The sequence below is a fragment of the Citrus clementina genome, unplaced genomic scaffold, assembly GCF_000493195.1.
Source record: "Citrus clementina cultivar Clemenules unplaced genomic scaffold, Citrus_clementina_v1.0 scaffold_1, whole genome shotgun sequence".
NCBI classification, from domain to species: domain Eukaryota; kingdom Viridiplantae; phylum Streptophyta; class Magnoliopsida; order Sapindales; family Rutaceae; genus Citrus; species Citrus x clementina.
This window is the reverse complement of record NW_006263303.1, coordinates 5057114-5069954: the sequence shown is the minus strand read 5'-3', so window position 1 is coordinate 5069954 and position 12841 is coordinate 5057114. Positions and strand designations below refer to the sequence as shown.

Below are 12841 nucleotides of genomic sequence, written 5' to 3'. Positions count from 1 at the left end.
AAAAAAAAAAAAAAAGAACAACAGTAAGGAGAAGAATCATCTTTTGTTTTAGTAATTTGAATTCGTACAAAGATTATACTAAAACCAGACCTTAAGCACATGACCCTTTCAAGTGTCAGAAGCCTTGATTCGCTTCTTTCTTTCACTACTCTCTAATTTATAGCTTTATTTTTTCTGGCTTTGTTCTTTGCAAGAAGTTACCATCCCTCTTTATCCCGCCCATCTTTTTCTTTTCATCCCCTCCACTTTATTCTCTCGAACTCACCCCTAAAAAGAAGATGATCCTCCCCTCGATCCTCCTTGTGTTCACAAACCAACATCTTCTCCCTTTCTCTCTCTCTCTCTCTGAATTACTCATCAAACCTAGAAAGCTATAGAGAGGCCACACAAACTCTTTTGCTCTTGTTTGTTCCCACATACCGTATTCTTGTTCTGGGCATGAGCGTTAAAGACAACAGTTCTTGTTGAGAAAGAGAGAGTTCTGTTTTGTTGCTATTCATTATTATATCTAGATTATAACTAGCCATGGCATCCCCTTCAGAACTCAGTTTAGATTGCAAACCGCATAGCTATTCTATGCTCTTAAAAGCTTTCGGTGACCAGGCTGCTGATCATGAGACACAAAAGCTTGAAGAGGTCCTTGCTCGTCTTGAGGAAGAACGGTTCAAGATCGATGGTCTGAAGCGCGAGCTGCCCCTTTGCATGCAACTTCTTACCAATGGTATTGTTTTTTGTATTTTTCAGTTGTTCTTAAAATTAAAAAATAAATTTCTCATTATATCAATAATCATTTCTTTTGATGAATTATTCAAGCCGGAATCTTGGATAATATAAAGAAATTGTTTTTACCCTATTGGTGGATTTTTTATCTATTCTATGGCGTTTAGCCTCTAATCTTTTTCTTTAATTTTATCCTCCTTTTTGTTTTCTCTCTCCCATTTTTATAGAAGAGAGTGATTGCTTTCTGTTAGTCCCGTCTCTTTAAATTCAAAAGAACTAAAGCTACGAGCATGAAAATAACTTCCAAAAGAAAACCTTACACACTAATGACCCTATTCCATTTTTTAATTCCTCAGCTGTGGAGGTTTCAAGGCAGCAACTACAAGCCTACAGAGCAACAAATCAAGGGCCAAGGCCAGTTCTTGAAGAATTCATACCTCTGAAAAATTCAAGCTCTGAAATCTCAGAAACCAAGTCTCAAAATATCTCTGACAAGGCAAACTGGATGACCACTGCTCAACTGTGGAGCCAAACAGGCAACAATGAAACAAAATCACAAAACACAATAGCAGCATCCCCTAAGGAAACTACTACTGATATTGTAGGGTTCAATGTGATTAGTCCCAAGCTGGCCTTGGATACCAAACAGAGAAATGGAGGAGCTTTTGTCCCATTCTCAAAAGAACGGAACTCCTGTCCAAGTCCAACTTTACGGGCTCTCCCAGATCTGGCTCTTGCCTCTCCTGATAAAGAAATGGATCACCAAGATAACAGGTGCTCTGAAAATGAAAATGGAAGGAGAGAGAATCTTGGCAATCATAATAATAATAATAAGATTAGCAATTGCAATGGGGGAGCTGTGCTTCATGAACAAATGAAAGGTGTTGCTGGTAATTCAACGGAAGGGCAAACAAATTCCAACAACCCTACAAACAACAACAACAACAACAATAATAATAATACTCACAGGAAAGCAAGAAGGTGTTGGTCACCGGACTTGCACCGCCGATTTGTCAGTGCTCTTCAGATGCTTGGTGGTTCTCAAGGTAATAATAATAACACAACGAACTTTTTTAATTTTTTTTAATTTTTGGCAGTTAGTTTCCTGTTATCAAGTTCTTCATCATGATAATGATAGTCAAACTATGATTGTCATAATGATTATCTGTCAAATATGTGGCTGATTTTATGGGGCCATGCATGGATACAGTGGCCACACCAAAACAAATCAGAGAACTGATGAAGGTTGACGGTTTGACCAATGACGAAGTTAAAAGTCATTTGCAGGTAACTAACTAACTCTCACTTTCTATTCTCTCTACTGAGACATGAAACTGATTTTGTCCTGTTTCTAAAAACTGACAACGTACCAAGTACCAAAGTACCCAGATACTACATGTTCAGTCAAATATTGGTAAAAGTCTCATGTTTTTTTTTTTTCCTCTCTTTTTTGGGTGCACGCAGAAATACAGGCTTCACACAAGGCGACCAAGTCCGAGTCCACAACAAGCCGGAGCTCCGGCTCCGCAGCTGGTGGTCTTGGGTGGCATCTGGGTCCCCTCAGAGTACACCACCGCAGCAGCTGCAGCCCACAGTGGGACCCCTGCTCTCTATCATCACCCATCTCCACACCCACCCTCCCACTTCTGTGCTGCATCCCCAGTGCCACAAGACTTTTACACTACAGCAGCGCCGGCAGCACCACAACCACCACCACCATTACCACCTCTGTCGCCAGCCCACCACCAGTTGCACCTCCATAACCAAATCCACATGTACAAGGCCACGTCACAGGGCCACGGCTCACCGGAATCGGACATCAGGGGCATTGGAGATCGGTCAGAGAGCATAGAAGATGGCAAGTCAGAAAGCAGCAGCTGGAAAGGTGAGAGTGGTGATAATGGTGTTGCAGAGAGAAAAGGATTAGCTGCTCTGAGAGAAGATGGCGAAGAGAGTAACGGAAGTGAGATTACTCTCAAGTTCTAATGACTTCTCGGATTAGGGTTTAGGGTTAGGGTTTTTAGTTCTTTATCCTTCTATTTTTAGTTATTATTATTCTAAATTCTTATGTTAAATATCATGAGAGGGTAAAAAGGACATAATGAAAAAGTGAGTGCTTCTTCTTCTGTTCATCATTTCATGTCCTAAATCGAAAAAGATTTAAAATTGGACTATCTGATTCTTGGCGTTTGCTGATTTATTTTGTTTTTTCTTTTTCTTTATTTGGACATATTTGCCGTTCACTTTGTAGACAATTGTGGCTTTGCTCCTAAATAAGAATAACATAGTGTTGGCTCTACTGGCAATTGAGTCCCCTTAAGTGGCTTGATTGAGTTTGCTCCCCAGTTTGAGTCGCAGGGAAGTTGCTTTTGTTGGGAGAACCTGTGCCTCTCGGTTCGAGCGGGGACTTCTAGTTTGAGTTGTGGTACGAGCTTAAAGTGCCCCCCACAGTTGGGGTCTTCCCCAGAATATCTCGTGGTCAAAACTAAAAAAAAAATAAAATATTTCACTGTTTATCCACTTCTATTGAAACGATTAAGCACCGTTTCAATTTGGTTATTTAATAAATTATGTCAGTAATTAATTTTTATTATAAATGTGCTACTAATTAAATTTAAGTAATATAAAAAAAAATTATTTCAGTAATGACAGATTGATAGATTCACAAAATTGGAATATAAGGATAGTTGGAAAGTTACTCCCCCTAATAACATTTAGGGAGAAATCTATCCCATATCATACATTTTTATGGAATGGGGATAGACCTCTCATGGGGACTCGAATTGGGGCCCACCCACCATTCAACTACAAGCTCAACAGGGAGATAATTAATTATTAAGTTTTATCATTTTCCATTAAAATGATAAAATGATAAATGTAATTTATTATTTCATCAATTCAGATACAAACTTTGGATTCCAACATTTTGATATTAGATTTGATTGATTGCACACGCACAAACGGTGCGATAAGTATGTTCCACAAATAGAATTTAATGCATTTACCCCAAATTTGACATAATAACTGGCAGCCAAATAAAAAATGTTTTTGTAAGAGCATCTCCAAAATACTTTTCAAATAAGATTCTACTTCTTATTTGAAGAGGCATATCATTATTAAACACTCCAAAAGACACGTTAATTTAGATTCTTCAAATACGATTTGTTTCTCACTTTTCAATATTGCCGAGTGAGTTTCTCCCTCTTCTATTAATATTTTATTATTATTTATTGAAAAAATAAGACTACAATAATTATTATTTATGTTTCTTTTAAAAAATATAATGACAATTCAATTTGATAGTGGGAAAGATTTGATTAAAATAATATTAATTTATTCTTATTTGGTGAGTCTTTTGGAGGGGATTATATTTTTCTATACACTTATTTGCCACATCAGTAAGCAAATTGAAATTTGAAGAGTAAAATTTAAAGACCCTTTTGGAGATGCTCTAAGAATAAGACCTATATCTTTGATTATGTATAGGATCCTACTAAGCTACATACGTAACTAACACCAACTTGATATTTGTATTTTTTTTTATTTTAATTACATGTGAGGGACGTTAATTTAAAGAGAAAAGATTGTTTTCACTTAAAATTTGAGTAAGAAAATTAAATCTCCACAATATTTTCTTTTATAGGAGTTCCAACCACTACCCTCACAGTTGTGAAGGAGTGGTTCTAACTAAAAGCCGAGTGGTTACCTAAGATTTGTATTTAAAATAACTAAATGTAACTTGATTATCAAACCCTCTTTAAGTTATTGTATACCACTATTGGGTTGTGTTGTAATTTGGGCACACCCTTTTGTTTATGATAATTACAATCCTTTTAAGTGACACTTGTTTGGTTTTTTTTTTTAATTTTATATTCAAGCTCTAAAAATATTAAAATATTTTTAAAAATGTAACTGTATATTTGCAACAAATAAAACTTTTGTCAAATGGATCTACTGAAGTAATGAGAAATTAATAGCAATGATATCAAGACATGCAAGGTTTCCTAAACACAATATATGGTTGTATACCATTAATCTCGTCTCTGCGGGGATTTGCCCCCCATCAATTAAGGAACTGAGAATTGATGGCCAAAGAATTTAAAAAATAAACAAATAAAAATTACGGAGGGCACCGAAAGCGTTTGCCGGATCGCTTTACACCCTAATCCTTCTCAGGTCCTTTAAAAATAATAATAATAATAATAATAATAAATGAATAAATAAATAAACGTCCACCACTCTCTGTTGCCTTTATTTTCCTTAATAATTCATTATGGACATGTTCACTTAGGCCCATGCTCAGGTCGGAGTCTCCCCAGAAGAAAAATGGTACATCAGGTCAGGCCCATCCCAATAAACAGAGGACCAGATGAGAAGCTCCCCGGGTTGGTGAGATTTGACCATCAGTTTCTACAACTCATATTATATAATACAAGTCTACAACTGATATTTACAGTCAGATAATTATTGAGACTAATTCTAAATTTTTTAATTGAGGAAAGAATTAAGCCCACAATACCTTCGTGAAATCACTACCTTCATAATTATGAGGATTCCCAAGATCCCGGGACATTGGCTTCCGCCAACAGTGGACTATTAAGGATCGCATCCCGCGTGTTGCCACTCTCTTACTTGAAACCTACTTACTCGAACCTTCCCCGCCTTCCAGCAGGAACCAGTAAAGAGTGAGCCACAGGTTGGAAAGAGCGAGAGCCACTCAGCCAAATACCGAGTGGTTATGTGCTAATCTAGTGTTAAAAGTGCTAAGAAAGTGTTTCCTTGACAAATGATCTAGTGTTAAGAGTGCTAGCTTCATGACCCATCTCGCCTCCCAGCCACGGTATAGACTGAACTTTTTATCTCTTGAGGCAGGCACTCAAATTGTTAATGCGACTTTCAAATGTTTATAACATGGCTTTGAAGCACAATTAAGCAAGGTAATTCCCGCATGCACAAAGTCTTTTAAACACAATCAAATTGATATTAACAATTAGTAAATCATCTACGTGACAAAGATTTAAACTAACAAGGACAAACAAATACAACATGATATTAAGAAGAATTGATCATACTAACAATTCAAATTAGGAGCTGATCTTTTACTCCTATAAAGATATTTACATGTGCGCACAGCCGTATCATTACAGGACGGCTAAATTCTGCACAAAAAAAGAGCCACAAAACTCCAGCAAAAGTCAAGGATTGCCATTTGTCCGGGGTCCTCCATCCTTCACACAAACATCATCAGGGATGTCACTTTCTGTCATTGCCGCATCAACAATTGACTGCAAGGAAAAGGTAGATGAGTTTGTACTTTACATGGACAGCAATTCCCTCTTTCATGATCAGAGCGAAAATGGCTTTTTTGAAGCTACTTCAGAAGATTTAAGCCCAACCCAAGAGAACATCAATAGATGACACCACCACCTACCAGATCTAAAAATGATGGCCATTTACATCACCAACCTATTTTTGGAACTTAATGAGTCAATGATTAACAGGGGATTACCAAAGAGATGGAGAGGAGTGTTCACATCAGAGATGACATGTCTCCTGTATATTAAACATGTATTTTTTGCCATAATTCGTTGCCTTAGACAAGGAATTATCAAGCAAATGACCCTTGTATATTCAGTTTTTAGGGATGAATTGCACAGCTTAACCTGCCTTAAGTGAGGCATACAATAGTGCAACCATTCAAAATTTCAATCAGTAAAACTACATTCCAAGTTTTTCATTTCAATTCCATGAGATGGTGTATGGAATTGAGGAAATCAAATCATAACGTGTTCTCATGCGTACATTTGAAAAATAAAAGCCCAGTGCATGACCACATCTGCAATATCAATTCTAGTATGGTATGCTCACATCCAGAAAACAAGACTGATCATGAGAGACGATTGTTTGCGAATATGACCAGCATCGCCAACAGGGTTGCACTTATCATGCCATAGCACATGCATTTAATATTCTGTGCAACTTAAATCTTGCAGCAGGGCACACTAACACTGATAATGACATGGTAGTGTAAAAAGAATGACAATTGATTAAAGATGCTAACCTGAAATTCCCGTTCACAGCTCTTAAGTCTTTCAGCATACTCATTTACTTGTATAAAACATTTATACAGCTGCAGCATCAAAAGGTAAACCACTTATCCAAAGAATATTCCGGTAGAGTTTCTTAAACCAATTCTCGACTAGGAGTCTATGACAGTTACCTTTGTCAACTGCTTCTGACGGTGTGAAGAAAGTTTTTTTGCATTGATTAACGCTTCCTCCAGTTTCTGCACCCATCATCAAATTCTGAGTAGGAAATAAAAGGAACTGTGCCAAAAAAATAATTGAACAGTACGTGAGCCCAAACAAATCAGCGCCATGCTCCTACCTTAGATCTTTTCTGTAAATCCAAAACAAGCTGTTCTTTAACATTTACCCTCTCTTCCATATGAGAAATCTGATAAGGCAACAAATTTATTTCAAGGTAACACAATATATGTCAATACCAGGAAAGTACAGAATAAAAGATAAAACAGGACATATGGCCCTCAAAAATAAAGGGATGCAGGGAGAAATTTTCCATGTCCGTAAAACTCCGAAGGAGGTTACTACCCTGCCTCCAGTGCACAGTGGGCATTGCACAAGTAGCACATCTTACATGCCAAATGACCTTAGAAGTCTATTTATTACCATCAGATATCTAATTGGATGCATGATTTGAGCAATCAGGACATGGTAAATAACATATGCACCATTTCTTTTAGTTCAAACTTGAGTGGGCACACCTCTTTCTTTAGTTCTTCACGCCTTTGGATTGATCTGTCCAGTTCTTTAACCTGATAATGGATCATAATGAATAAAGGAAAAATGGTTATGAAAATACATGCAGATCACTCAACAAACTTACGATGAACTTACTTGATCGCTGTTATCATCACTTGAATTTGAAGAAAATTCCCTCAATTGATGGTCATCAACTGTAGAACTGCCAAAGAAAAGGGAAGGAAAAATTTAAAATTCCAATCTAATGCATAAAGCTGAAGTGATCCACTATCAACATCATCTCAAGAGGCATTCATTCACCTTCATGCATAATTTATTTTCAAATAATTTTTACAAATTTCAGATAACAAACCAATTTGAAATATACAACTTAAACATGGTTTGGTTTTTGTCCAAATGCAAATACAATTCTCTCTGAAAAGGTTATATTTTACAAGAAACCAACTTAGAAAAACTGTTTTTACTGTATAAATTCCCAGCCAAATTCTATATAAACAGACTCAGAATTAAGAAAGTGTTTTTATCAATTAATTTTGTTCCTTTTTAGGTGCTGAGTAAAGGGGAGATCTATACATGCTGTTTTGACTTAGAAGAATATTTTTGCAACTGTTGGATGAGAAAATCATGTAAAATAGGCCTTCATGCTAAACCACCATGAGAAGCAGTTACTTCGGAAAAGGAAAATAAAAGGAGAAAGGAAAAGATAGAAAGATAGTAACTTACCCATCACGTTTCCTTGACAAATGATCTTTGCCCTCATCAACAATTGTATGGTAGTCATCGGTTCCATCAATCTCCCTGTCTCGAGTCATATCCAACTCACTCTTCCTTTCCCAGTTGGCCAACTCCGGATCATGGATCCTAGTGTGACCTTGGTCATTATTCTCCAAATCTCTGCCTTGATCTTCATCCGAGAAACGATCCCTAGATGGATCACGATCATGATCACGCACGTGCTCATATTCTCTTCCCATACCTTTATCACGGTCCTGAGATGAAGTACGCTCTCTGGACCTATCATTGTATCGATCCTGATATCTGTCCCTGTGACGATTATTATCCCTATCTCGACCTTTATGACGGTGACCATGTCGAAATTGGTCTCGACCAGAATTTGATTTCCTACCTCTAGTTGCAACTTCACTTACTCTCACAACACGCCCATCAATAGTCTAACCACAAGTTTCACAAAATTCAACATCTAAACAATATTATAAACCAACAAACCATGAAAACCAAAAGCTAAACACCAAATACTTGCAGCTAGTTTTAAAGAGGGTAACGGAGAAAATGCATACCCTGCCATTCATGTCATTGATGGCATCAACTGCTGATCGAGGATTCCCAAAAGTAACAAAACCGTAGCATTTCCCCCTAGTACTCCGATCATTAACGATCTGCACCCAAATCCTATTTATGAATTTGATCGCCACTCAACCTCTAGATAACAAATATTCCACGTGCAACATAAATCTAACAAGGTCATTTATCATCAGTAATACCAATTACTAAAACCAGACACTGTTTGTGTACAAAGTGAAGTGGAATAATAGAATTAGGGTTCAATGAAACACCATGTGGCTAGAATGATTTATTTTCATTATCTTGTGTTTCCGTCCAACCAATACCATTACGCCACATCAGTTTGTGGCTCGAGCATTGCTCATTTATTATTAGACTGAGGAGAATCACATAGAGTGACTCCGGGAGCATAATAATTTAGTTGATCAAATTATTCCAAAATGCAATTATTGAATCTATGAACTCGATACTCGGAAATAAAATGAAAGAAAAAGAATGAAGCAACGAAAAAAAAATTTTATTCAAACATAAGCAAAAAAAAAGATAAAGCAAAACGCATGGAAAATGAAGAAAGAATCGAGTACCTTAACGGCGACGACTGAACCATATTTATCGAAGACTTTGCGAACGCTGTCCTCGTTAGCACTGTAAGGCAGCCCCCCCACGTACACGGAGCTTTCGTCATCTATCGTCATTTTCACTCTCTCTTCAATCAAATTAAAAATTACTCTTGCCTTGATCGGCACAACTATGGATGTGGATACTCCTTGTCTGCCTCCTTCTCTACGCCGCTCCACTTTTTGCAGACCATTTTTGTATATATTTTTTATTTACTTTATTATCTTCCCTTGGGTCGGGTGCTAGTTGATACCTCTCCTGTTTCTTGTTGGACCGCATATCCAGGTTCTACTTTTGTGTAATTAAGGGCCAAGGCCCAATAAGTGCAGCGAACAAAATTTTAACTATTTAAAAAAAAATGAAAATTCCTTTTAGTTCCCAACTATTTGTTTCATAATCTGCAGATAATTAATCTAAATTTAAAGGCAATGGCTATCTTAGAGCTGTTCCAAAGTAGAGCATAAATCATAACAACACACGTAAAGTAATAAATAGTAACTTTGATCGTATGGTTATAAAGGCGCACTCTACCTTAGAGTGATTCTAACGCAACCGAACTCAAATTTAAAATATGCCAACAACTCTTTATCTGATTCGCACTTGCTCTCTCTATGACTATTGGGCTTTAATTTTGCGGGCTTTTTACCTCTTTTCATACTTTAAATAATATTAAAATATTTAAGATATTCATTCTTACCCATTCTTTAATTGTGGATGAATTAAGAAGTGGCGCGCTGATACACAACCAAAACTTGATGTATTGCAAAAACATTGATAGAAAACATGTCTTGAAGCAAAATTTGTGTCTAGAAATCAATGCCAAGGTTTATCTCATAACTGTATGATATTAATGACAATCAATATTATTCTCCTTCATTTGATTCCTCTTAACGTTACTTTGTTCATTTTCATTAGATGGAATGAAGAAAATTGTACCCTCAAATCCTTTAAGTTGGAGGATCCCTTTGGTTAATGACTTTCCAACAGTAATATTTGGAGCTGAGGTAAACTCATCCGGAGAGGAGTGAAGCCCATCTATTGCTGCTATGACTTGAAATCTTATAGCTCAATCTAAATTAGTGGTAACAACTAGTTCTATAAACGTTGTAGCTTCACAAGTCTAGTTTAAAGTTACTAAAGTCCCGCTTGAAATTGAGGTGCTATAACTTTTAAGTTACAGCTGTTGTGGAAAAAAATTATAATTATGAAATAAAAGTTAATAATATGTAGTAAATATAAATTTTAAATAATAATTTTGACAAAATTATTAAACATATAATAGATTTTCTATTAAATAAGTAAAAAATCATATAAACATAACTTTCAAGCTACAGCTATCAAACCTCAATCCCAAATGCACCCTAAGCACGCCGGATTAGTTTGTGCTCAGCTACATCGGCAACAACTTACTAAAGTCTCTGTAACTGACTTATAGCTTGTTGGTCATGATTTCCTAATTTTCAACATGGGTTATGTTTTCAATCTATCTATATATGTAGTCATGCAGGAATGCAGATTTGTGTTACAAAAGATGTTTTAAGCTTTTGCAAAGTGACGGCTTAATGTATTTTAACTGGAGAATGAACAACTATTGATATCAAATATTTTGTTTACATTGACTTGCAAATTGACAGGGGACTCAATAAACTCGTGCTCATTATCGTGTTCTCTTGGATGAGATCTATGTGGTACACAATCTCTTCTCCCACCCCCACCCAAAAAAAAAAAAAAAAAAAAAACTTGCTGGCCTTAATTTAGTACATCAACTGATGGTCCACGACTAGTCCCCTCCCTGCCTGCACTTGAAAGGTAAGGGAAGAATGCGATGTTTTCTTTTTTTTACTGTTAATAAATGAGTAGAATTGTGTTGGAGGATGCAAAATATTGTGCGTACAAATTAGAGATAGAGCGTTGAAAATTTTGGAAGCACAACTAACAAACTGTTAGTAGTCAATGTAATGTATCATATGATGATAACGAAATGGGTTTGCTAGAATTGAGCTCATCCGATGTCTCTTAAGTCCAAACTGGAATGCTATTATCTCATGAATCTTTGTGTTTGGTAAACTCTCCCTTTCAAGGAGATTTCAGACTTATTGATTTTCTTTGTGAAAGCAGTTAATAGGAGGCGGCCCATGGCCATGATCTTTAAAAAGTGTCCCCCGTAAAGGTGGTGAAGGAGCGCGCAAGAATATTCCAATTTTCCATAAGTCCAATAAAGATATATATATATATATATATGCATCATTCTTCTTTTTCTTTTACTTTTCCAGCTTGTTACCTTCACTTCTCTCCCCAAAAACAAATTACTCGTATATTAATCCTAATAATTATTTATCACTGAGTGATACATGTGCGTGTATATATATATATATATATATGAAATATTTTAAGTAATAATTCTTAATTATATTAAAATTAGGGATAAATTAAAAAATAAAAAATTCATATCCTAATACATTATATTTTATTATATAATATATTAAAATTTATGTTATTTTCTATTATTATATAGTATATTAAAAATCCCGGCGCTCCTTGACAATTTTTTTATTGTTGAGATAATAACAAAGTAAGGTAATAATTTCAATTCCATCATAGTGGTAGTTAGTAATTCCCCATCAAAAGTCAAAACAAATTCAAGTATTGACGACTTGATCGCCATTATAAGCTGAATCGGATTTCGGTATCAACAAAATTTATGTTCTTTTAATTTTTTTTATTTTATCTCTAATTTTAATAAAATAAAAAACCTTTAATTAAGAACTCCGTGAAATATGTACATATATAGAAGAAGTCTATCAGTACTCAATAAATGAATGATGATTTTATATTTGGTATGTAACAGGACCACAACTGGGCCTAGAGTTAGGGGAGGAAGGAAAAAAAAAAAAAAAAAGAGGTAGTGGGACCCAGTGGGGTTGATAGTTCATGTTGACGATGGTGGATCTTTAATCGTGAAAGACAGGTCACCTTCACCACAAATTGACGCGGTTTAGCTGCTGCTAATTAGAATTGAGAGCGAAAGCCGAAAGGTGACATCGCTGTCGACACGTGTGAGGAAAATTTGACACGCGAACGTCATTGTGATCCCCCACATGCCATTCTTGTTGGCCCACTCTGTTTAATCAGGATTCATCAGGGAGTCAGGACCCGGACCTGGATCGGAAGATCCTCTTTCTTTCTCCCAGTCAGGAGATGCAAGCCACGTGAAAGTTGAGACTGTTAAAAAAAAAAAAAAAAAAAACCCCTCAAAGAGAAAATTTAACAAAAATAGTGATATGAAGCCTAAATTGTACTAAGTATTGAATGGGATGAGCGTAGTAAAATCAAGTGAGAGGCAAAAAAAAAAAAGGAAAAAGAGAAGGAAAGAAAAGGAATAGGGGCACAGGGTGGGTGACAGTGTTGGGACAGACAGG

General features: G+C 36.1%; 2 protein-coding genes across 3 annotated transcripts; one reads left to right on the top strand and one right to left on the bottom strand.

Annotated features, from left to right (window-relative positions):
* Positions 1 to 246: 246 nt before the first annotated feature.
* LOC18055574 (myb family transcription factor EFM) lies at positions 247 to 2706 on the top strand. Its single transcript, XM_006450966.2, has 4 exons — positions 247 to 721; positions 1077 to 1766; positions 1931 to 2007; positions 2185 to 2706. Exons 1-4 carry the CDS (start codon positions 526 to 528, stop codon positions 2704 to 2706), a joined length of 1485 nt encoding a protein of 494 aa, XP_006451029.1. The 5' UTR covers positions 247 to 525.
* A 3044-nt stretch (positions 2707 to 5750) lies between these two features.
* Positions 5751 to 9630, bottom strand: LOC18055573 (glycine-rich RNA-binding protein RZ1A). 2 transcript variants are annotated; one of them, XM_006450965.2, is made up of 9 exons: positions 9389 to 9630; positions 8801 to 8899; positions 8226 to 8674; positions 7638 to 7704; positions 7505 to 7555; positions 7108 to 7176; positions 6941 to 7006; positions 6782 to 6850; positions 5751 to 6005 (listed from the first exon to the last, which is right to left on the bottom strand). In XM_006450965.2, exons 1-9 carry the CDS (start codon positions 9497 to 9499, stop codon positions 5916 to 5918), a joined length of 1071 nt encoding a protein of 356 aa, XP_006451028.1. In that variant the 5' UTR covers positions 9500 to 9630; the 3' UTR covers positions 5751 to 5915. The 2 variants fall into 2 exon arrangements, with proteins under 2 accessions (XP_006451028.1, XP_024034299.1); XM_024178531.1 differs by having other exon boundaries at positions 8801 to 8912; positions 9389 to 9460.
* Positions 9631 to 12841: the final 3211 nt, after the last annotated feature.

Excerpts from the sequence above, each read along its gene's own strand:
- LOC18055574 (XM_006450966.2), top strand. The coding sequence starts at position 526 with ATGGCATCCCCTTCAGAACTCAGTTTAGATTGCAAACCGCATAGCTAT. Across the intron at positions 1,767-1,930 it reads GATGCTTGGTGGTTCTCAAG|TGGCCACACCAAAACAAATC; the intron begins GTAATAATAATA and ends GCATGGATACAG. Across the intron at positions 2,008-2,184 it reads AAGTTAAAAGTCATTTGCAG|AAATACAGGCTTCACACAAG; the intron begins GTAACTAACTAA and ends GGGTGCACGCAG.
- LOC18055573 (XM_006450965.2), bottom strand. The coding sequence starts at position 9,499 with ATGACGATAGATGACGAAAGCTCCGTGTACGTGGGGGGGCTGCCTTAC. Across the intron at positions 8,900-9,388 it reads GTTCAGTCGTCGCCGTTAAG|ATCGTTAATGATCGGAGTAC; the intron begins GTACTCGATTCT and ends ATTTGGGTGCAG. Across the intron at positions 7,705-8,225 it reads TTGTCAAGGAAACGTGATGG|TTCTACAGTTGATGACCATC; the intron begins GTAAGTTACTAT and ends TTTCTTTGGCAG.